This window comes from Protopterus annectens, chromosome 1.part1 (assembly GCF_019279795.1).
Source record: "Protopterus annectens isolate FY-2018-M chromosome 1.part1, PAN1.0, whole genome shotgun sequence".
NCBI lineage: Eukaryota > Metazoa > Chordata > Ceratodontiformes > Protopteridae > Protopterus > Protopterus annectens.
Window position 1 is genome coordinate 542885216 of NC_056726.1, and position 24554 is coordinate 542909769.

At 40.4% G+C, this 24554-nt stretch overlaps 2 protein-coding genes across 2 annotated transcripts in view; both read right to left on the bottom strand.

The window, feature by feature from the left end:
- The window catches only part of FTSJ3 (FtsJ RNA 2'-O-methyltransferase 3), a 1310428-nt gene that overhangs the window by 1145734 nt on the left and 140140 nt on the right, over positions 1-24554 (bottom strand). The gene's annotated exons all lie outside the window — the stretch shown is intronic.
- The window catches only part of CTNND1 (catenin delta 1), a gene marked incomplete in the record, with an annotated part of 1335518 nt that overhangs the window by 120791 nt on the left and 1190173 nt on the right, over positions 1-24554 (bottom strand). Inside the window, 1 exon segment of the mRNA XM_044076626.1 lies at positions 3126-3176. Coding sequence (XP_043932561.1) covers positions 3126-3176 — 51 coding nt within the window.

A 24554-nucleotide genomic window follows, 5' to 3' on the forward strand; every position in this document is an offset into this window, starting at 1 on the left:
AGATTGAATGCTTATACTAATTGTAAAGAAAGGGAAAGCTTGCTTCATCAGATTTTAGACTATGTAGTGATAAATATGATTATTATAACAGGAGACTACTTGGGATTTAAGAGGCAAGTGCAACAAGAAAGGAAGGATAGAAGACCAAAAACTACAGGATACAAGGAAAATGTTAGAAGTTGTAATATAAGAAAAATGTTAGAAGTTATAAGATGCGGGAAGTTAAAACTTTGGGACAAAAACTCATGGACTTCCAAAAGAGGTATGTACAGAACTGAAATATATTTTATAGTATCAGAAGGTTTAGTTATAGGAGAAGGGGATGTAGTTGAAACAGGATTTTCTGATCATCTTGTAACACGAGTAGAGATAAAAGGAAACAAGGAATATATTAATATAGGCAAAGGAATAAAAATAAAGCATGGACTGTAGAAGGAAAGATTAGTAATACAGTTAAGGAAAGATCATATTACTATGAGAACATTTTGCAAAACTGGTCTGAATGGTGGGTATTTCAGAATATATATTTTTTTTCTACAGTAGCAATATGGTATGAGAAAAGTAGAGAAAGAAAACTAAAACATACATTGGACGACTTAGATCATAGAAAGTACTTTGACAAAGAAAGAATTACATGAAAGAAAAAGAAAAAATACAAGAATGGTTATAAAAGATTTTTTACAAGGAAAAACAAAAGTAAGTTATTTAAGCAGATTAATAAAGGAAGACTGTAGTGTAATGATAAAATATATATATATATATATATATATATATATATATATATATATATATATATGTAAAACGAGAAATAGAAAACTTGGGAAAAGATTATGAATAGTGTAGTACAGCAAAAAGGTAGGAAAAAACATGGAAAGCAAAAAAAAAAAGAAAAGGAGCTGGAAAGGAGATTTCTTTAAATTCGCTAGATAAAAGTATTAAGATAAGTAAATAAAGATTCGGCTGCAGCTTCAGATGGAACAGGGTATGAAACGTATAAAAATTTAAGGGACTGGCAAAAAAAATAATAGATTTTGAATAAATGGTTAACTGAAGGTTTTATGTATAAATGATTATGTAGTGGCTACTTAAATTCATATAGAAGGAGGAAGACGAGAGAATTATACTGGAGACCACTTTATGGACATACAAGAGATTTGAATCTAAAGTGGGAAATATTACAGAAGAGAGCATATATAGCACAAAGGAGAAAGGTTGTCAAGAATTAGTGACAGTTGGAGAAACTGTGCATATTATGAACAGATGAAGCGAAAATCATGATAGGAGACCTAAAGGCATTTGACACAACTGAATATGAAATCTTAAGGGTAATAATAAAAGAATATAAGTGAGGAAATTATGTACATCAGCATATAGTAATAATAAATTTAAAGTACTTGTAAATGGCAAGTTAAACCAAGAGGTACATATGAAGAGTGGTGTAAGACAGGGATGTGCAAGAGGTGTGCACTCTTTGCATTAGTTATAAATGTGATAGTATGTGAAATAAATTGCAAAATGAAGGAGGCAGAGTATACAACACCTGAAGGGTTAAGAATCTGAGTTGTGTTAACATATGCAGATGACATTATAATGGCAAAAAAATTGGATAAAAGTAGTAATTTGCACAAATGAATGTTTAGATACAACGGGGATGGCTTTAAATAAAGAGAAAAGCAAAAGTTTATGTGATTTAGCATAGATCAGGGGTACATATATTTTAGTGAATGAAATTTGTTAGGTATAGAATTTGGGAACAAATATTTAAGTAGATTCAATAGGAAAAACACAGAAGAAATAAAGCAAACATGCCTTTTCTAGAGATTATATAAATCATTCAGAAAAAAGGCTTATTCAATATAGTAAGTACCAATGAGAAAAACAGCATACTTAAAAGGTGCATTTATGTTGCCAACAGTATTTGAAAAGGAATTATTGTAGATCATTTTTAATTTATATGGGGGTTCTAGACTGAACCCAGTAAAAAGAGGAGTTTTGTACATAAAGGATGTTTAGGGTTAATTAACCCAGTGTTGTACCCTCCCTTCCTTAAATTTGTACAATGTGTTAAAGTGGATAAATGAAAAAATGAGATTAGTAGTAAAACTGTATAAAAGCATGATAAACTGAGGTACAGTAAAAGAGTAAGTTTATAAATGAAGAAATGTTACCAAGAAAAATACTTTAGTGGAAAATAAAAACAGATATAGAAAGAGAAGTATGGTACAAGAATGTAATAAAACATTACTGTGTAAAACCAAGGGAAATCTAACAGATGAAAAAATTAAAGCTATAAAAACAAGCAGCAAATGGTGTAAATCAGAAAGTAGAACATCAAGATTTCTGTGGGGACTGGCAACAGATGAATTGCCAGTAAAAGGAGATATGCCATATAAAAAGAAAGTGATAGAATATGTTTCCATTGTCAAGAAGAAACTAAGGAACATGTGTATTTGATATGTAAGAGTAAAAACATTATAGGGAAAATTATGTAAAGATTTTTTGAAGATATAAAAATAGATAAAACAAACATGGATATGATTAAATATGGATATAAGAATAGAAGTAAAATGTTAAAAGAATAGTAAAATGCTATTTTATGCTATCTGTGTTATATAGAATGAAAAAAATAAATGTTTAATGGTAAATGGATTTTAGGAACAATTGTAAGGAGTGGGGGCCTAATAAAGAAGAAAATTTAGCATGATTGTATAGAAAATTATGAATGTGTTTGTACATATCTAAATATGTAAATATTTTGTAAATAAAAGTTATTTTTGTATTTAAATAAAGGACCCCCACTTTTTTGATAAGTGCTATGGGATCGTTTACATCCACCTGAAATTCCATCAACTTAGACAGAACCTCAGTTTAATGTCTCATCTGCAAGGCAGCAAATTCATGAATGCAGCACTCCCTCTTATGCTGCACTGCAGTGTCAGACAACTCTCAATTACTCTTGAAGGGTTACTACCTCCAAAACGAGAAACTGACCAGCAAAAACTGACTTCAACCCAAAACAAAACCAGACAATCAGAAGAACTAGTCCGATTAATGTACAACTTGCACAAAAAATATTACATCAAAAAATCACGTGAAATCAAATCAAAGATCTACTCGTTACTTACCTGGTCCAATGTCATTCATAGGTATCATGTCTCTGTCATTTTTCTTGTCACCTGGGAAGTAAACAAAAGTACATGTACAAAAGGCAGAACAAACCAGTGTCTCAGATTAACTCATTTTTGCAAAGGACTTGATCAGTTTAATTTTATAATCGGTGAGAAATTTAGCAACTATAAAAACAGATATCAAAAATGGGTCTTACCTAGATCAAAAAATTGCTTGGAAAACCTTTTCAAAACATGTTAAAGAAAAGGATTCCTTTCCTTTTGCTTCACAGTACCTTCTCTACAGCTACATTAAAATTATCAAACTTTATCTGGCCCTAAAATGTGCTAACAGACTTTCTACTATATTGAGATTTGATAACAGTAATGTACAATCAGAAAATACCCGGTGATTTCTGGAGGACTGACCAAATGAAGACCCTTAAGATGAAATATGACAGCCCTTCACTATTCTAGAAAGCACCCTTCATCAGATCACAAAAATGTGGATAACTAGCTCCCAAGTTTAATCAGCATCTCAGGCTCATGATGGAGATGACAGGGAAAGGTTAAAGGCTAATTATATTCATCCAGATAAAGGCTAGGCCTCCATCTAGCTCTGTTGGAGGCCAAAAAGGAGGCAAGTAGCTAAACCGAATAAGAGGATGGGTCTAGGGCCACACCCAATCTTTCCAGTAACCACATCTTATACCTTCTCAACTCCCAAACATACTAGCACACAAACAGGATCGCTACATGTCCAAACTAAGCGCGTCTCCTAGCAGCAGCAGTGGTGACTTTCAGGCTCGCTCACTAGATTGGGGAGTCTTAGTAATCTCAACAGGGTGAATTATCATAACAAGTACATGTAGACAAGGTAGGGATCGAGCCTGGGGAAGTCCTGCTGCAACAGGGGTATGTACAACCACTAGATGTAAAATGATTTGGGGGAAAAGGTGCATGAAAACACTGATGGAATCCAGTCACAACAGAGGAAATTGAGTGCCTGAAGATAACCAAAGGATGACAGTAGTGGAATAAGGGCATGCCAAACAAAAAGGCAAAAAAAAAAAAGGGAAAAATTAAGAGTGCCTAAGGGCGAGTACACCGACAACTACCAATGTAAATGCTGAAAACACTGGCTGGTTAAAACTGCAAAATATTTGCAATAATACAATATAGTACTATAAAATACAGAACAAAAAACTCACTTTCACTGAACTTTTACAAGTTCTTCATTCATGTTAAAATTGAGACAATCAGCATTTCCCTTATAAACTTATCCTTCCATTTTGACAAAGGAACCACATGCCAACAGAGAAAGCAAACAAGGTGGTAATGAAACAAAAGTTTAATGACAGCAGATATGGCAATTGAGGCATTCATGAGACATGGGATATCTAAAAGAAATAACTGGCCAGATATGTTTCAGTTACTGTGACAGCATGCATGGTTGCAGGTTGCTGATACCTTGTTGATGAGAGGGATGGCATCAGTTGGCAGACGGCTACACAGAGGAAGGGGACTACTAGTACAAACTGTATGACTTTGGTTTACCTGCTGAAATAAAGCTAATTTATAATGCAAAAGAACAGAATAATTATTTTGATTTTATTCATCTCCAGTGCCTGGTAATAACACACCCTCGCCCATCCAACTGGTTCATTTGCTCCTTCCAGGGATGAGGGACATGCAGTGGAAATGGTGCTGTGACAATGCCCACAGAAATTAATTTTCTTTTTTTTCCCCCACTTAAATTGTAACCATTCCTTCTGTGTAAACCAATAGCATGCAACTGGCCTTAGTGAAGGATGGATTACTTTCTTTGGAAAGTAACAAATCCCTCCAAAGGCCCTGCCCTCTGAAACAAGCACCTGTGTACAGTCTTGCCTCCACTTGGAATTCTAACATGGAAAGTATACCCCCAATATATGTACATTAAGCTGGACCTAGCACAAGGCTCCCCAGGGTCCTGTGCTAATGGGGGGAGAGGGCCCATCATGCCACTATTAAAAACTTTTGTGGCTACTGCTATGCAAATTACTGATGCATAATCAAGGTTGTTACATTTCATGACTACGTCAGTATTCAAATTAAAACATGTGATGATCCAATAATCCCCACTATACCCAAGATGTCTAAACACTGCAGAAAGTGCAGTTGTGTAAAAATCTTACCAAAACGGTAGATGTCCTCCTCTTCACTGTGTTAGTATTCATAGCATTAGGGATCCCCCTGTCAAGGGCAGCTCGATGTCCTGCCAGTATACCAAAGCCTTAGGTTGCTTTAAGGTACGCCATACATCACACATATGGTCCTTGTGTAGCGTAGGGCATAAAGATGATGTCCAGATGTACCATCCACAGAAATGATAGCCCCAGTAGAAACGCCAGTCCGGGGGGGTAACCAGTACATTCACAAGACAAATGGACCAGGGAGGGGAAGGAGGCAGTGAGTGAATACTGCAACAGTGAAGAGAAGGACATGTATCATTATGGTAAGGTTTTACACAACTGTACTATGTCCATTTCACTGTTGCAGTATTCATAACATTAGAGTGCCAAAGCTCAGGAAGAAACTTGGGAGGACGGACCAACAGAGCCCTCTAGGAAGCCATGAAGGATGGCCATAGCAAAACCAGCTCTAGTTCTGGAGATTTCATCCAACTTGGTAAATGTATGCACATAAGTCCAGGTAACTACCTCAAGAATAGAGTTAGTATCCAAACCTTGAAAAAAGGCTCAGAAGCTGCAGCTCTAGTAGAATGAGCCTTAACAAAAGGAAGGCTCTTACCATAAAAGGAACAAAAAAGAAATCACTTTTAAGATCCAAGAAGAAATAGTTTGCTTGACCACAGCTAATCCTAAGGACCTAGGATGAAAGGAAACAGGACTGATCAGATTTCCTAGTAGACTTGCTCTTATCAAAGTAAAATCTGAGTTGTCTATGCACATCCAAGGTGTGCAGCACCTTCTCACTGGCAGACTGCAGAGAAGGAAAAAAAAGTGGGCAAATTAATAGACTGATTAAAGGACAACTCATTCAGCAACTTGAGCATAAGAGAAGGATTAGTAAGCAAGGACACCCTTGTCCTTATGAAATACCAAAAAAGGAGGACAAGCCATAAGGGCTTGAAGCTCAGACACCCATCTAGCAGAACTAAGGGCTAACAAAAGTACAGTCTTCCAAGAGCAATGTTGCAAGGAACCAAAGCTGCAGGCTCAAAACGAGCCAGAGTCAATTTTTACAAAACAAATTAAGATCCCACATAGGAGGGGGCAGGCTTCCTGGGAGGCCTAATATGAAGGACTCCTTTAAGGAATTGTTTTGCCTCAAATCTAAAAGCTAAAGGAGAAGATAAAGGCAGACAAGCAGAGATAGTTGAAAAGTGGACTTTAAGAGAAAAAGCCAACTAAGCATTGAGCAATTCAAACAAGAATGAATCACAGGAACATCCACAGAGTGTGAATCAAGGTTATGTGAAAGACACCAAATAGAAAACCTCTTCCATTTGGATACGTAGGATTTTCCTAGTAGTGGGTTTCCTGGCCTCCTGCAGAATGCTAAGCACATCCTCGGAGAAAAGGTGTCTACATCACCCACAGAGTCAGCTGAAGAGTAGACAGGTGGAGATGGATTAGGGATCATTTGTCTTGTGAGTAAGGTCCACCCTGTGAGGTAACTTGTGATGACTGCTCTTGGCTAAATTCAGAAGAGGAGAAAATCAATGTTGTCTTGGCCAAAAGGGGGTCACCATCAAGATTTTGGGTTTGTCCCATTTAATCTTGAACAGGACTTTTGCAATGAGAGGAAGAGGGAATGCATAAAGAAACATCCTCTTCCAAGAAGATGAGAGCACGCCCACCTTCCAAACCAGAAGACCTGGAAATCTGGCACAGAATTGAGGAAGTTATCTGTTCAGAGGGGAGGCAAACAGATCTGTTTGAGGAGTACCCCACTTGGACAATGCCCAGAAAATACATCCCTGTGAAGCATCCATTTGTGAGATTGAGTCAAGGACCTGCTCAGTGCATCTGCCACAAAATTTTGACGCGAGGTAATATAAACCACCTGAAGAGTCGCATTACACAACTGCAAGCTCCCACACCAAGAGTGTAAGCCCTGCAAAGTAGGTAAGATTTTGTTCCCCCATTTGTTCACATACCACAAGACTGTGGTGCTGTCTCAACACAGAGGCCCTGGTGAGAAAGAGGATGGAAAGCCTGAAGTACCAGAAGTGCTCTCATCTTATGTTGTGCTCCTTCTGCAGAATGGGAGACCAGATCCCCTGCACTTTCATCAGGCTAAAGACTGCTCTCCAACCTACGTTGCATCTGTGATCAGTTCTTGAGATGGAAAAGATGGATGAAGAGAAGGTTTGGGTTTGGCAACAACTGCTGAATCCATCACTAAAGTTCGCTCTTTAGACAAAGGGAGAAAACGAACTGTAAATTTTAGGGGAGGTGCATGTTGTTGCCAGACTGATTTCAGGAACCACTGAAATTTCCTCATGGAGTTTTGATGCAGGTAACATAGGAATGGTGGATGCCATAAATCCTAGAAGTCTCAGACTCTCTGGCTGTGGCGGATGTCAGAGGAAGAGTTTGAATTAAGGAAATGGGAGTCAATGCCTTTGGTGGAGGTAGGGATGCCAGTAAAGGTACTGTCCGAATCCTACACCCTAGGAAACCATGATCTTGAGAAGGGGTTAGACAGGTCTTTTTGAAGTTTATTGTGAACCCCAGACTTTGCAATAAAGTAATGGCAAAGTGAAGATTTTGCCGTAATGTCTCTTGAGAGGATGCTTTAAAGAGGAGATTGTTCAGGTAAGGAAATACACAGATGCCTTGAAGCCTGCAGAAAGCAATTAAAGGCGCCAAGCATTTGGCGAATACCCTTGGGGCAGCAGAAAGGCCAAAGGGCAAAGCAGAGAACTGAAAATGCCAGTAAGCAGAGAAACGTAAACATTTTCTGAAAAGTGGATGAATCTGTATGTGAAAGTAGGCATCCTTGATATTTATTTATTTTACATTTGTTGACTGGGCTAGTCTAACTGGATACATGTCCATTTTCAGTAGAGGCCCGAGGAGAAAATCTCCATTACATAAAATGCTAAAGGAATAAAGTAATATTTTAATGCATTACTAAAAAGTAATTACAAATTTAAGTTGTTACAAAAACACAGTCTCATATCAGTGAAACAACAAAAAGTCTGACCTAATGACAAAGTTGGTAAACATTCGGCAGAAAGACTGACTTTCTACATGAGCTTGATGTAAAAAGAGACATGATAGGATTGGTTAGAAAGTATTTGAAATTAGTATTACGAAAGTAGCGGGGAGTCCTAATAGTTGAGACAAGGTCAATAAGGGTTTGAGCAGGGACAGAGCCAGTGTGTTCTAAGACATGGTTTCAGTTTGTGTTTGAAAAGAAGTTCACAGGGAAGTTTGTTCCAGTTCTTTCCCACTGTATTCGAGAAAAGGGAGTCACCTGCCACATTGTTTGCTTTAGTAGTACAAACAAGTAGTTTATTCGATGAGCGCAGTGTTTTGAGATTGTTGTAGGGGTAATAAGGTTAGAGAGTACTGGGGTGTTAGAAGGTTGATACAGAATCTTATGGTCAATAAGTTGAAAAAACTGAAGCTGGTTTTGTAGTTCTAGCCAGCCTAGCCGCTTTAAATTTTGATAATTGTGGGTTTTATTAGGGGAGCCAGTGGCAAATCTAGCAATGTTGTTATAGGAATTTGCTAGTTTGTTAAGGTTGTTTTTGTTAGATTAGTATAGATGGGTGAGGCATAAAGGAGTGTAGAGGTAAGGTGGGTTTGTGCAAAAGTAGTTCAAGCCAAAGAAGTGAGGAAGGGTCTGATCCTAAAGAGATCCTAGTTTTCGATTCAATATTTTTATTGTATTGTTAATGCGAGTATCAAAGTTAAAATTGTTGTCTATTGCTATTACTAGTAGTTTGGTAGTTTGATCGGGAGATATGAGAGTACCATTATTAGATATAATTGTGAAGTCAACCGGAGAGGACTTGCGGGTAGGGGTAAAGAGCAAGGGTTTTTTTTTTTAGGGTTCAGGAAGAGGCAGCCAGCATTCTAGAAACCAAGTTTGGACTGTACAGAACATATTTTGGGTTAGGGTCTGTAGTTCAGGTGTTGTGGTCGCACAGCATATTAAAGTGGAGTCATCTGCATATTGTATACAGGTGGCTTGAGGAATTGTCAAGTGTAGGTCATTAATGAATATTGAGAATAGGAGAGGCCCTAGAATGGAGCCCTGAAGGACTCCTAGGGTAATGGGTAGTAGGGTAGATATGTTGTTATCCCAAAGCACTGCCTGCTGCCTATTACTTGGGTAGGATTGGAACCATTTTACTGCTTGGGTATCTAGTGAAAGGGATTTAAGTATAGTTATGAGAAGTTGGTGGTCTACCATATCAAAAGCTTTAGACGGATCGATAAATATTATTATTGTTGCATTTTTTGTTAATGCAGTCTGTGAAGGATAGGAAGGCAGTGGTAGTGCTGTGAAATGGTCTAAAACCATGTTGAGATTTTGCAAGTAGGTTATTCTGGATTAGGTGGTTCATTAATTGTTTGTGAATATATTCTTCCATTATTTTAGCCAAGGGGGAAAGTAATGCTATAGGGCGACAGTTAGAAAATTCATTACAATTACCACTTTTGTGGAGGGGGATATGAGAGATTTTCCAGATGGATGGGATAGTTCCTTCACTAATGGTTCTATTCATAAGTATAGAAATGGGATAGGCTATTGTTTTAGCTGCCTTCTGCAAATATTCTGCAGGTAACTGGTCAGCGGAGGGGGTGGTAGGTTTAAGTTTTTGGAGGAGGGTACAGATAAGGGATGTAGGGACTGGTTATAACTGAAATGAAAGTAGAGAGCTATTATTGGCAGTTGGGGAGATTAGAAGTATTTGGAGACAGCTGGCTAGCAAGAGATTGGATTGGTTCAGTGAAGAAAGAATTAAAGGCATTGGCAATCTGCATAGGGTTGTCAAGGTTAGTGCCTAGCGGCAGGAGTAGCAGAGTGACCAGGGTGAAGAAGCCTATTAATGCTAGCCCAGAACTTTTGTGGTTTGTGTTTCCTGTAGTTGGCAGTAGAAGTTCTTTTTATCAGAGAGAATAGCTTTTTTGTAGTATTTGCTGTTCTACAGGGTTTTTAGTAGTTCTCCATTTAGCCCAATATTTGTTTCTCAATAGGATTTTTTGCCTAGTTTCCCTTGAAAGCCATGGGGCAGGTTTAGTCTTATCCTTGGTAGTCTGCTTTGGTGCACAGTGGTCAAGGATAGTTAGGAATTTTGTGTTAAAGTAACTAACAACTTCCTCAATTAGGAGATACTTTAGGGGAGACCAGTCACATACCTTAAGTTCGCTTTGGAAAAGATCAGGGTTGAAGGATTGTTTAGATCTACTTGTCCTGTATGTGGTTAGGTTAGGAAGATCATTCTTTTGCCTGATTATACAAGTCAATGAGTGGTCACTAAAGTCACTAAGCAGTGTTTCTACCATATAGGTTTCTTGTTTTTTTATATAAGAATCCAGTCTAATACGCTTTGTTTGTTGTTGGGTTTGTTTATACGGGTTGAGGAGCTTATCGTTTGAGAAAAGTTGTACAGGTTAATATGAGCTGTAGGTTTGTTCAGAGCTACAAGCCCTTCCAGTCTATATTAAAGTCACCTAGGACTATGGTTTCTTGTGGGAAGTTTGTAGAAAGCCAGCTAAGGATATCTTCTAAGATGTTGGTATTATTACCAGGTGGTAGGTAGATTCAGATGATGTAGACTGATTTATTAGCATAGAGTTGTATTTTAGAGATGAGGATTTCTGAATTATTGTCTAGTGGAGGTTTATATTCTAAAGCAGTAGCTTGTAATCCTATTTTATAGAAAATAACTACCCCCTCCCTTCCTGGTTTTACAGTCTAGTCTGAAGACATTATATCTTGGGGGAGGATTTCATTGTCCTGTGTTGTGGGCTTTAGCCATGTTTCTGTTAGGCATAAAATATCAAATGAGTGTACGTCCAAAAGTGCATGGATGTGGGCAATTTTATTTCTTATGCTTCATACATTAAGATGGGCTATAAGTGAATTTGACAGCTTGGTAAGTATATTTGATGTAGGGGTGCTGGAGCTTTGGGGTTGAGTGGTTACATTATTTTTAGGGCCTGGGTTAGGATGAATATCCCCATCTATAAAGATATGGAGTTTGAATCTACATAGTGGATTTGCCAGGCTGTAGTGTTAGTTTCTTTCTTATTTTTATAGTAGTTGTATTTGATGTAGGCCATTCGATGATACCTAGCTAGTAGGTAGTTAGGTATTACTGTTATATTTATATGTTGTGTGGAAATGGCAGGGGTTAGTATGGTGGCTTGCTTAGGTGAGTAGTAAAAATGTGGGAAGTCAGGATGCTCATAAGAGGTTAGCAGGTAGGCTGTGGTTAGGACAGATAGAAGTGTAAGACAGCACTAGTTTAATTTGAGCTGATTGAGGTGGTTTAGGCATAATGATGGATATCCAGAGAATCTAGGAAAGCCTGAAGTAGAATTAAAGGAAACAAGGCCTGAAGAGATGACATGCGAAAGGGAAGGCCTTTTCAGAACAGTATTCAGGTGTGAAAGATCCAGAATAGGTTTTCAAGGACCCTCCTTTCTGGGCACCAGAAACATCCTTGAATAGAACCCCTTTTCCCCTTTTAATCTTATGGAACCTCTATTAGTTCCCTGACTTAACAGATCTTTAAGTACCTCAAGGAAGAAATGCAACTGTTCCCTAGGTGTCTGAAGAATGTCCATGAAGGGAGACGGACTACCAAACCATGAAATACCATTATTGAATTTTGGAAAGAACCAGACAGTCTCAAGTTATGTTTGTCCAAAGGGGTAGAAAGAGAAAGATGAAGGGAAAGAGGAATGAGGCCATGAGGAATGTGATAGTCAGATGCTACCTGGCTTGTCAGGAAAGGGCTGCTTCTGACCAGGAAAAGCCTGAGTAGTCTTAGGCGGAGAAGCACTCCTACCAGTTGTCTAAATTTTATGAGGGGGATGGGCATGTCTATGAACAAACGCTTGTTTGGAAGGATAATTCCTTTGGAACTTTGGCATGGGTGAAACCAAAAGATGTTTCAAGTCCTGTAACTCCTTTCCTTTCCTCTTGCAAGGACTTAAATCATCAGCAGCAGAACCAAACCATTGTTTTCAGGGGAGCATCCATCAACTTAACTCTTGTCATCTGGCAGAGGTTGAAGCCTTAGCCAGGAATACCTCCTCAATACAGATACTGAAGCAGCAGCTCTAGATGTAGCTTCTGCTGGATCACAGCTGCACTTAATAGAATGGCAAGCTACCGGACAGGAATCTCCTAGCAAAGATGAAGCTGAAGTTCTCTCGAGAATCTGGAAGGTCAAAAATATCTTGAGCCTGGGAAAGGACAGCCAACACATACATAGTCATAAGAGTTTGATAATTAGTAGTACAAAAGGCAAGGGTGGCAGAAGTATAGACTTTCTTTCCATAGTCCTGCTTTCCTTATCTGAGGAAGTAGTTTGGTGGTTTCTGCGGCCTCAGATAAGCCTTCTAAATTACTGCCAACCACTAAAGGGTCAGAAGATGGACAACTGTAAAAGAAATTTGCAATCTTCAGGCACCTTGTAAAAATGGTCAGGCTTCTTAGGAGCAGGGGGCTGAGAATCTGGAACCTAGGATGCTGAAAAGGCATCCAGTAAACCAGGCAAAACTGGAGGAACAGCAGATGGGGAAGGAGACTCCATTTGTAAGAGCTCATATCGCTTTTGCACATAAGAAACTTGGGACCAATCCCACTTGAAATACTTCATCTTACAAATTGCATCTGCAAAAGTAATCTCCATGGGAAATTCCAGACTAGTATATTCCTCTTTTGGTGATTCATACTCTAGAGGGGAAGAAATCTGTGTGGAACAGGCCAAGGAATCTTCACCAGAGGAAACCTAATCAGATGAATCCTGGTCCCTAACCCTCTTTTGAGGGGAAGACATCTAAAAAGGAGCAGACAAACACCCAAAGGAGGCTTCAAAGCCATAAGGGCATTAAATACGCCCAGAGTAAAAATTTGCAACTCACTTTGAGGGCCCATGGTAGAAGAAACATGCTTTGTTTTTTGAATGGCTATCCACCTTATGAAACGTGGAAGCGTCTATACTCAATAGTTGCTGGAATCTCCTCTCACCAGAATTTGGTAAATCCCCCTAGGCCCTTCCGTAAATTAGTCTAGGCTCCCCTTGACCTTCCAAGAACAGACATCTGCAATGCCTCCTAGGACATGCCTATTATCGGATTCATGGTGGCCTCTGAAATGACTCCAGCAGAGGAATCTGACCCAGAACCAGGTGAACCTCTGGGCTTTCATCAGCCTAGTTTTTTTGGTCCTTCTCTAGAGTCCATGTCAGGTCTAGAAATCCCCTCCACAGCATCTTTCTCAAAGTTTGAGATGCTGATTTTCCAAGTAAATAGCGAGAGGAGAAAGACGACTTCATAAAGTCTTAGGCTCAAAGGCCTGACAAATACTGCAACTTTTATGATCATGAGTAGGCCTTAAGCAAAACAAGCACTACTTGTGACTATGTGGAATTTGTCTTCCACACTGGCATTTGCCTTTTCTGGATGACATGCAAAGTCTGACGTCCCTCCTCTGGACCAGTAATCAAGGAGCCTCAACCTTCACACCACTGACACCGGTGGCGAGAAAAAAAATAAGACTATTTTTCAGATGCAGTTCTCTGCACCAAGTACAATTTAAGCCCTTAGCCAGGTGTTCCAAGCAAAGTCCTCCACTCTCTGTGAAATCAGTGCTCAGTGTCCCTGTTCAAAGTAGCTGAAACATCTCTGAGATTTGAGCTTCACACTCGCATACAGGGGACAGGCTGGCACAGCTTACTAGCTTTGCCACCTCCACCCAGACTATAAGGTGGGTTCACTGCCACCAGCAAGCTTTAAGACTCTTACCATGGTACCCAATTACTTAGTAAAATTGATCCTTATATAAATGGTAATGTTCAACCAAGCAGCAAGATTTTCAGCAGCATGCAGCTAGTGCCACTAAATAAATGCAAGTACTCAAAAGGTTAAATATTTTCTATAAGACCAGACATGATGAAAAGTATAGATATACAGAGAACACGAAAATACTGATTTATTTACAATAAAACACCACAGTTTCAATCACAGGAAATACTAACACCACCCCCGGTGTAAAGACTCAGATACAGAAATAACTCAACTAATCTCACTATGTTTTCTTAACTGACTAAAGAATTATTGTTCCCTACTTACTTGCTACAGCAAGGCAAGATGAAGTTTGATGCGCGTCTCTTGTCAGGTCTAAAAGTGCTGAGTGCCACCTACCACATCTCTCACTAGTATCTAAATACAATTTCAGTGCTGGCTACAGGATGACACCATATCTGGTCACCAGACTGCGGTTCCCACACTAACCTCTCACTAGATACTGAGTCAGGATTTGGCACAGAGGTATCACAATACACACAATTTTGATAAGGCTTAATACAGCATCTGGAAGATACAAGACAATTCCAACACTTCTACGCTTCCTTCAGAAAAGCTTTTCAAAGACAGTGTCTATAGCTGCATTCAGACCTGTGAAATGGAATCTTTATGGCATAAACCAAGTAATTTAATTTCAGGTTATTTTTCTTAAGGTTAGCTGGGCTGAGTTTAATGCCTTCCCTTCTAGTATCCTCTTAAAATATACACATTTCAGCAGTTACAATACAGCCTGACATACATGTATATTTCTTTTCTGTCCAGCAGGACCCACTGTTTACATTTTAAAACGAGCATATGTGCAAATCACTGACATTCAAATGACATTTCTTTACAAAACTCCAGCTATACTAGCATATGCTACACATACACTACTCTACCCTCTCTGGCATCTGGCACTATTTCACAAAGACCCCACAGCAAAAAGCACCAAAGGGGCACTTATCCAAGCAGCATGACATACCAGCAAACTCCTCCAGTGAACAGACAGCATCGAAAAAGACGTTTGGACTTGCAACAGAGAAGTTCAGAGGATGGTAATCCAGACATCGCTTTTATGCCATACGTAGGACATACAGCATTCCTTAACGCATTCACTCCAATGGAGTTCAGGAAGTTTGTACTGTAACTTCCAATGGGCGAGCCCAAGCCTTTTCAGAGAATCAAATTATGTCATTTCAAAAAAAAGTTAATATCCCTGGAACCATAGGGGATATCTTCAGCACTTTTATAGTGGTAGTACTCTTTAGGTTCTAGGTCTTAAACTGAATAAGATACATTAAACACAGTACTACATTTGTAATATTTTGTAAACATCTTAGTAACCACTGAAGTTACACATGTACTGTCAAGCACCATTTAATTCGTCTAGCTGAGAACTGTCATATGAGACTAAGTGATGCCTATGTTACTTTGTTGAGATATTTAGAAAAATGTGAAAATTATATCTATATAAATTAATATCATAACAGTTGATATCTATTTACCTGCACTAGACAACTTTTAAAATGATGTACATAGCATGGTTTTGGAATTATTGATACAAATATGAACAAGCAATATTTGATGCCTAGAGGCATCAGTAGGAGTTAACTGCAGATGAACCTGGAGGCGTCACTCGCATGTAATGAGTTTAGTAGTAAAAGGCTTTGGTATACTGGCTGGATGTCGAGACACCCTTGACAGGGAATCCCTTACGTTAAGAATACTGAAACAATTGAATAGGACAAACTGATCATAAGATTCAGGGCACAAAACCATGGTTTGAATGAAGCATTTACTATTAAACCCTTACTGAAGGGCATGAGAAATCAAGTTACATGATGTTTAAGCTATTTAAATTGTAGCTACATGATGTTTTTAATTATTATTAAAAGACATATGATCTATTTTATAGAAGGATTTTCAGTAATGCTGCTATTCGCCAGATGAAGCTTTTAGTGAAAGTGTATACTTGCAAAGTTTTAATAAAGTTCATAGGAAGTTATTAAGCTATTGGCCCTGAGGCCATTACAAGCCTAAACAAGAATTTAGCCCACGTTCTGACAAGTCAGCACCCGATGCCCCTTGTCCAGCAAGGACAGGTGGAATATCCCAGGGGTATATTTTCTGCTCCCCATCCAGTTATCCAGGTTGCACTTAAAAAGGGTTAATGAAGTACTCTGCTTGACATGGAGAGGGAGTCTATTCCACAGAAGGGGGGAGTCTCGGACACAAATCTGTCCCACCAAGTCCTATTGATATCACAGACCAGATTGAGGTTGTGCCTGTGGGTTACTCAAGTGGAGCTTGACTTGTGGATAAGCAGGTGACCCATGAAGGTGAGGTCTGAGAATGCTTTGTATGCCAGACGGAGGTCACCTCTGAGAATTCTACATGAGACTGAGTACAGGAATAGGGCTTTTAGCCTGTGTAGGGTAGATGTCGGAGGCTCTGGACTCTCCTGGTAAGGAACCTTTGTGGTCTCTCCAGCTGCTGCATGTGGTTTGTGAGGCACATGCTGAAAGGGGCACTACACTCAATAAATTGGTGTTACAAGGGAAGAACATAGGGATGTTATGACCTTGTCCCTGGATGAGATACCCTTACTAATAAGGTGGGCCATGCAGAAAGCTTTCCATACAACGGAGGCAATACGGTGGTCAAAAGTCAGTTTGCTATCTACCTGGGTGCCAAAGTCCCTCATGACTAATTGCGTGCTTAGGACCTTGTCATTAATGTGATAATTTGTTGGTATGTCAGTCTCCCCAAAGGGGATGATGCATTTTTTGGCGTTCAGTTTGAGGCCATGTTTCTGGCACCAATCATTTGTTTGGAGAGACCTTCTTGGAGGATGTCCACATCACTAGAGGAATTGTTCACAGTACCCAGCTTGAAGTAATCTGTAAACTTTATCAAACATAGCCCACTGGTTTTGGCCTGCACCTCAGAAAAGTACATCCCAAACAACAGAGGCCCCAAGACCAATCCCTGAGGTACACCACTCATTGCGGGTCTACTGCTTGAGGTAGCTTCCCCTGTTTTGACTAGGTGGGTTCCATCAGTGAGCTAGTTTGCTACCCATCTGGTAACATACTGACTGATGCCTAGATAAGAGACTATTAACATTGAAGGCTTTGGCCAGGTCAAGGTAGGTGGTGTACACAGTCTTCCCCTCATCCATGGCTTTGGTGACTGTCTCAAAGTAGTCAACCAAATTTAAACGGCATGACCTCCTTTTGATGAAACCCAACTGTGTGGGATCGAGTGTCTGGAGAATGCCAATGTCCTTGTTAATGAGGTCCATGATAAACCATTCCATGGCCTTGCAGATCAGGCTAGTTAGGCTGATGGGTCTATAATTTCCTGTACCAGTGAACATCCCACCTTTATGCAAAGAGTGGGCAGTGGCTGTCCACTCAGTTGGGACAAGGCTATTTGGGCTTTGGCTGAATAGGGTGCCTAATGGTGCTGCAAGTTCCTGCCTAAGGTCATGTAGGATGCAGCCTGAGATGTTATTGAGTCCCATGGAGGCTACTTTTTGCCTTTGAGGGCAGTGACTACTTGCTCCCTAGGGATAAGGGGAGGGGGCAGGTGCTGGGGATGTCCTGATTTACTGATTGGGAGGACAGAGGGGTGAAGGCTTCACTGACCCTGTCTGCCAGCAAGTTGGCAGCATTTGTGTATGTGGTGTCCTTTACCACTAGTTCTGAGCAGATCCCTTTGAGATTGCAGACAAATGTGAAGGCCTTATGAAAGTCTTTAGTAGATTTGGCCAGTTAAGACTCTGTTTGCTTTGGAGGATTTCACTAGTGCTCTTATTTGCTTGTTCAGGCTAAGGAGAGATTGCTTCCAATTAGGCTACTGCTCTTTCATGGTCATGGACAGCATTTCTTTTCCTTTTGAGTTTATTTACTACAGATTTCCACCAGACAGGTTTACTCTTCCTTGAGGAGGAGGATTGTGCCCTCTCGGGTATTCCTGATTCCATGCAGCTATACAAGTCAGGTATTCCTGATTCCATGCAGCTATACAAGTGCTTGTGTAGTACTTTGGTGTAGATTTGGACACGTGCCAGTTCCTATGGAAGGGGAGGATCAGTGAAGCTGTTTATACCTTCCCGGAGGAGGCTGTAATCAGCTTTGGAGAAGTTTTTTTGTTTTTGTTTGACCCTACCGGGGGGGGGGCAGGAGAAATGGTGACTTTGAAAGTGACTGCTTTGTGGTCGGATCTTACCAGGGAGGATGACAATGTAGGGATGCTACAGTGGTTACTCATGTTGGTTAATACCAAGTCCAAGATATTATCGCCTCTTGTGGAGGTGTTGACCAGCTGGTCAAAGGCATCTCCCACTGACAAAATCAAGGAATCTCTGGGCATTTGTGTTTTGGCATAAGTAGTTCTTCCAATCTATGGTTGGATAGGTAAAGCTGCCCAGGATCAGGGTAAAGGGTTCAATCTTGATGGATTTGAAGAGGCCCATATAGGTGGCGTGGGCATCGAGTCAAAGTTGGGGGTCTGCAGCTAGCTATGATTTGAACAGGGGGGTCTTGTCAATGGTTAACTACACCTGGAGTGTCTCCTGTGGTCATACTGTTTCACCAGCCTCAAGGTGTGCATCTTTGCAACTCCACCTCTTTTTGCTTTGCTGCCCATGGTTTGGGGTCTAAATGATAGTACGAGTAACCTGGTATGGCTACGGTGCTCTCTGCAGCTTTAAACCAGATTTCTGTGACTGCACAAATGTCAGCATCTTCCAGGGTTAAGAATACTTGCAATGAGTGCACAGTTTCATGTTTAGACTCTTAGTGTTTAGAAGCATAACCTTTAATTTGCATTTTGATGTCTTTCATGTTGGCAGTTTTGATCTCATGGCACTGCCTAAAAAAGGCATTATAAGGGAAGAAACAGCCTTTGCTAGAAGCCTGAAGCCCAAGGGAGACAGATGCAGGTCATCGCTGGCAAAGCATCATGGTCTATTGATAAAGTCTTCCCAGACTGTCGGGTACTGGATCCCCTTGGAATGACACCAGAAACTAAGCCAATTGTTAAAGTCAATCATCTGTTTGCGTTGAGGCATCATTCTAGATGATGGTAAAATACTGCTTAAGGCTAGAAACGTACCCTCCCTGGGACGCATCCAGCAAGCTTGATGTCTCCTCTTCATATAATCCAGGGAAGCAGGTCTCAAGTCATTTACGCCAGTATGGACTAAGACAGTAATAACAGTACCTGCTGAGAGACTTGAGTGCACTGGTGACATGGCAGATTCTGGCACCTGACAAAACTGACTTTATCCAGCCTGGTGAGGGGCACGTGTGTGTCTCACAAAGGAGTCTTCTGTGACTAATATGTCGTGTTTATGTTTAGGCCTTAGTCCACACACCTGTCTCTCACAGCCAGTGTGTGTGGTGGGCAGTGGAGTTCAGGTGTTTTTGCCTCAGCGTGATCTTTTGTTTGGGTAGGTTTTTCTTGAATACCTCTTCATATGTGGGTGTGTGTTGTGTTGACAACCTTCTCAGTGCCAGATATACTGGCTTGTTTAGGAGAGAGCAGAAACTGTAGGTTCTTAATGTAACAGCATCTCTCACAAATTGTGTTCCTAGGTGGTGGTAGCAGAGGATTGTCAGTATACATGAGGCAGTTGCTACACTGACGCAGGATGCCCATATCAACCAGAATGACAGGAGAAACCATAGGAAATATTTTGGAGTTATTTTACCTATACTGTCATCTGTAGTTCTGCAAATTCATCTTTTACTACTTGGACACTGTTTTTTCCAAATTTATCGTAGTGGCATTATTTGGTTAATTTATTCTATTTGCAGAAAAGCTATATCCCAGCGACGACGGCTAGTCTGTGTAGACGGAAAAATCTGGATCCCCGTTTATGTAACACATTACAATTAAGTCATTTGTAACCACTTGCAATGGCCCTGGGGAACAAATAATTGGAAGTTGACATTTATTACTACCAACATCTCTTAAGTATGTGTGTTTTGTACTGTCCTTTTTGTTCCACAGACCTTGTACTTCTACTCCCACACACACAGCTATCCAAGCAAAGTCTGAGGAGTCTGTACTTAAGACTGACTGATCTGGAAGGGAAAATAGAAAACCAAGATATGGATAAAACTGGTCTCAAAGTAGTTCCCTTTTTACAAATCCCAAAATAGGAATCTGGAATGATAAGGGATGATGAATGTTGGGACCATAGTGATTTTAAGTATTGCTGAATTTTTCTCATGTGGAGTTTGGCTACAGCAATCATGGATGCTACAAAAACAAGTATTCTGATAAACTGTCTTGCTGAAGCTTTGGCCTAACTGGGAAAAACTCAGGAATAAATCTAGATATACATCTTTTTCCCGTGGAAGAAAAGCTCTTTCAACTGAGGAATCTAGACCACCACCCCAGGAAAGCAATCCCTTAAGGAAGGCATAGAGATCCTCAAGCACAGAATCTGCGGTCAAAAGTTTACACAGTAACTTTCTCACCAGGTGGGCCTGGAACCAAAACAAGTGAGGAATAGTGGAGGGCCTTGAAACCCAACATGATAGAGTACATGTCTACCATACCTGTCAAGGAATAGGACTTGTCTGGCAGCAGCAAGTCAAAATACTGTAGCCTTCAAGACCTATGCTAGACCAAAGAAATCACAAAGGAGATGGTACACACATGTATCTTACCTCATCTGCCCACACAAGAGACTAGTTTACAAAGGGTAACCAGCCTTTTTGAGTTGAATGGGCAAAGTAAGGGTGCCTCCAGGATATATTAATGGTAATGCAACCAACATACCCCAAGGGTGGGATGACCTAAAGCTCCACAGGTTTCATTCCTAGATGGTCTGTTACATAACTTTCAATGGAACAGGCCCAAGGCCTAGGGCGAACAAGATGGGTGTGAACACATCCCAGTCAATCTCAGAGAAAGGGCTTGTAATCCACTAAACTCATAGTATTCCCAAGGGTGAACTATAAGTGCCCCTTCCACATGCGAGTATGAGAACAAACAGGTAAAACAAGGTAACAGACTAGTTAGTAATCTAAGGACTAGGAATGAGTGTTGCAATATATAGTAGTCAAAGACAATACGTAGGGTGGAAAGGTCTGGTCTAGATTTGGTGCAATCTGAAACCTTAACTCAGAATGATATTCTCAGTCACTCCCATCAGAACACAGTATGCTTAATGTCTGGGCACCAAAACACTAGGTTTGTTTTGCAAATACCAGATGGGCCCTGCAACAGGTCCTGCTCCCCTAAGTAAATCTGAGGACTGGTCCTGTGTACTCCAGATCTATGACAGGATAACAAGTGGCAGTTTTCTTAGATCTAGCTGGTCAACCATGGGCTCCAGCTGATCTGTACATAGATAGGATGGCAAAACCCTCAGACTACACTGCCCATTATGGGAGCCAAGGACAAGACCTCCTCCACTCTCAAGGTCTTTGACTCCAGCCTTTTTAGAGAATAAGTATCCGTTACTTGAGCATGAGCTCTCAGCTGCAGTACTTTGTTTTGGCAAGGGGTGAGGAGCTAGACAGCAAGGCTTACTCTGTGGCGGTTCAGGCATGAACATGACCTCCAATTGCCTGTCGTCCTAACAATGCTGCGAGAAGGATGTTCCAAGCTGACATACAAAGTACTCTCAACTACTGCTACTTTTGAGAGGTGAACTTTTCCTACCTTAAATTTGATCAGCTGGGTTTAGCCCACTTACATCTGTGGTAGTTTGCCTGACTGGTAATTTGATGGTTAAATGGAAACTTGCTGTAACATTTTAGCCATGCAAATGATAAATTTACCAAGGATCAAGATCTGAACTAGTTCAGTGGCAAAAAACTGGCAGAAAAAATGTACAAAGATATATAAATTAACAGACTAGCATGGAACTCAACAGCAACTGACAAAGTAGACAAAGTAACCTTCCAGGTCAAGGGGGTGCCAGAGTGTTAAGTACCCACTGAGGATTCCCTAGAAACCAAACTAATATGATGAGTACTTATCTGTTATGTCTGAAACTAAGAATCCTCCTCATTTCATCAGGAAGAATCCCAGATCTTGCCAACTTAAGATGTGGCTGCAGAGGAAGTAAACGGCAGAAGCTCAGAAGGCTAAATCCTGTAAAATTAAGTGCCAAAGGACACCCTACTCCAAAAATCTCTCTCCAGGCAATATTGGAAACCAATAATCAAATGGCTGCAGCACAAACGTTTGCAATGTAGACATTTTTGATTGAAGTATAATCAGCCACACCACAGCAAAGTAGCCTTGGAGAGCAGCACTTGTAATGGACTATCCCACCACCTGAAGGTAAAACAATGCAGTTCCTAATCAGTTTCCCAAGTGGAGTAGTAAGTTTCAGCCCCTTCCTTCCAAAAGTCCTAGACATTAACAGATCTCTCATTTCACTGCCCCAGAAAGAAAATGACAGGTCTGATTTAAGCCAATTCTGATCCCATTTTTAGGGAAAAATGTGGACTAGAACTAAAGAACACCCACTCCTTGCAAAACAAGTACATTTCTTTAAAGGGCCTACCACTCCACAATCCTGTGAAAAGGCAATGACCACAAATGACTGTCTTCCAACACATGAACTTCACACTTGCTGAATCAAACAGACTTGAACAAGATATTAAGCTGGTCAAATTTACTGTTTGAACACTGAAGATAAAGAATCAACAGGAGGGTAAAAGTGCAAAAATGGGTATGTTTGACCATCCTGTGCTAGGCTACAGTCTTGCACTTCCAAGTGGTCAAGATATGCAGAAATGTCAGAAATGCAACCTAACCACAGAATAACTAACCCAAATCATGCAAGTGTCCGAGTTATGTTAGAATAACCTAAAGTATAAATGAATGAAGGTGCATATGATGGTAACACCATCCAAATAAACTTTTCAGATCAGAAAATGAAGTCTGATATGTAGAAGGCTTCCTGATGGCTTCAGTCACATCTAAAGAACAAGGACTTCACTGAAGCTAAACCTGTAAGAACATACAAGGACAAAAGCTAAACCTGGTGGTATATTTAGGGACAACTTCCTTAAGCACCCAGATAATTTTCTGCATTGTTAGGAAGCCAGAAACCACACCCTTATCAGCAAATAACCAGAAGTAAGGGTACCTAGTCAGGATGCCCTATTCAGCTGGTAAGATTACAGAGATCTGCTTTCTTGGGAGTGGTAGGAGTAGTATGTGCAACATCAGGCTTTATATACTATATTCTTAATGCATGGCTCCAAAGAAAGGATAAAGTACAGTTGTGCACCTACCATAAATGTAGATGTTCGAGTATATTCACTGTTGCAGTCATTACAGTTGGGTTATCCTGCTGGCAGGCTACCCGCAGTCGGCCTGAATTCCAAAGTCTAGGTCCAGCGTCGGCTGCGGTCGCCTCTTCCCTGACGTCAGTGCGGCAGGGGTATAAAAGATGCAGCTGACGCCATTTTCTTCAGTTTTTCTTGCCCCAGATGTCAGGTGCCCCCAAAAGGGTAGGCTAAAAATATTTCTATAAAGCATGCATGCACTACGTAACAAGTTTTCTTCATCTACAAGCAAATACTCCACATAGGTTGTATAGAATAGAGAAGTACAGGTAAGGTCCAGGAAAGATAAGGGGGGTGGTGTGTGGGTAACCTGGACTGCAACAGTGAATATACTCTAACATCTACATTTATGGTAGGTACACAACTGTACTATGTTCATAGTGTTTCACTGTTGCAGTCATTACAATTGGGGTGAATCCCAAAGCTAAGGTTGGGAGGCTGGAACTAAATAGAATTAGGAGCAGCTATGAGGCCCTGCAGGACTGCAGTGGCAAAGCCTGCTCTGGATTTGGAGTAGAGTGGTAAGTGGTAGTGTTTTGTAAGTGTGCACTGAGCTCCAGGTTGCAGCCTCTAAAATGTCCGTTTGGAACTCCCCTGAGGAAGGCTGCTGAAGTGGCTGCTGCTCTGGTTGAATGTGGCCTAATGCCCTTAGGCACTGACTTGCCATGTTGAGAATAGCTTAAACGAATGCAGTGACCTATCCACTTTGAAATAGTCTGCTTTGAGATCGCCTTTCCTTGTGATCCTGCAGCATATGCTACCAGTAATTGCTCAGTCTTTCTGAATGCTTTGGTTCTGTCCAAGTAGAAGCGCAGTTGTGTATGTCCAAAGAATGCAGAAGTCTCTCACCCTTATTCTGTGGGTTTGAATAAAAGGTAGGCAAATGAATAGTTTTGGTTGAGGGGCACACTGGAACCTACCTTAGGCATAAATGTGGGGTTTATCCTTAGATAAACCCTGTCTGGATGGAAAATGATAAAAAGTTCCACGGCCACGAGTGCCTGTAGCTCTGAGACTCGTCTTGCAGAGGTTACTGCTAGGAGCAGAGCTGTTTTCCATGATAAAAGTTTTAT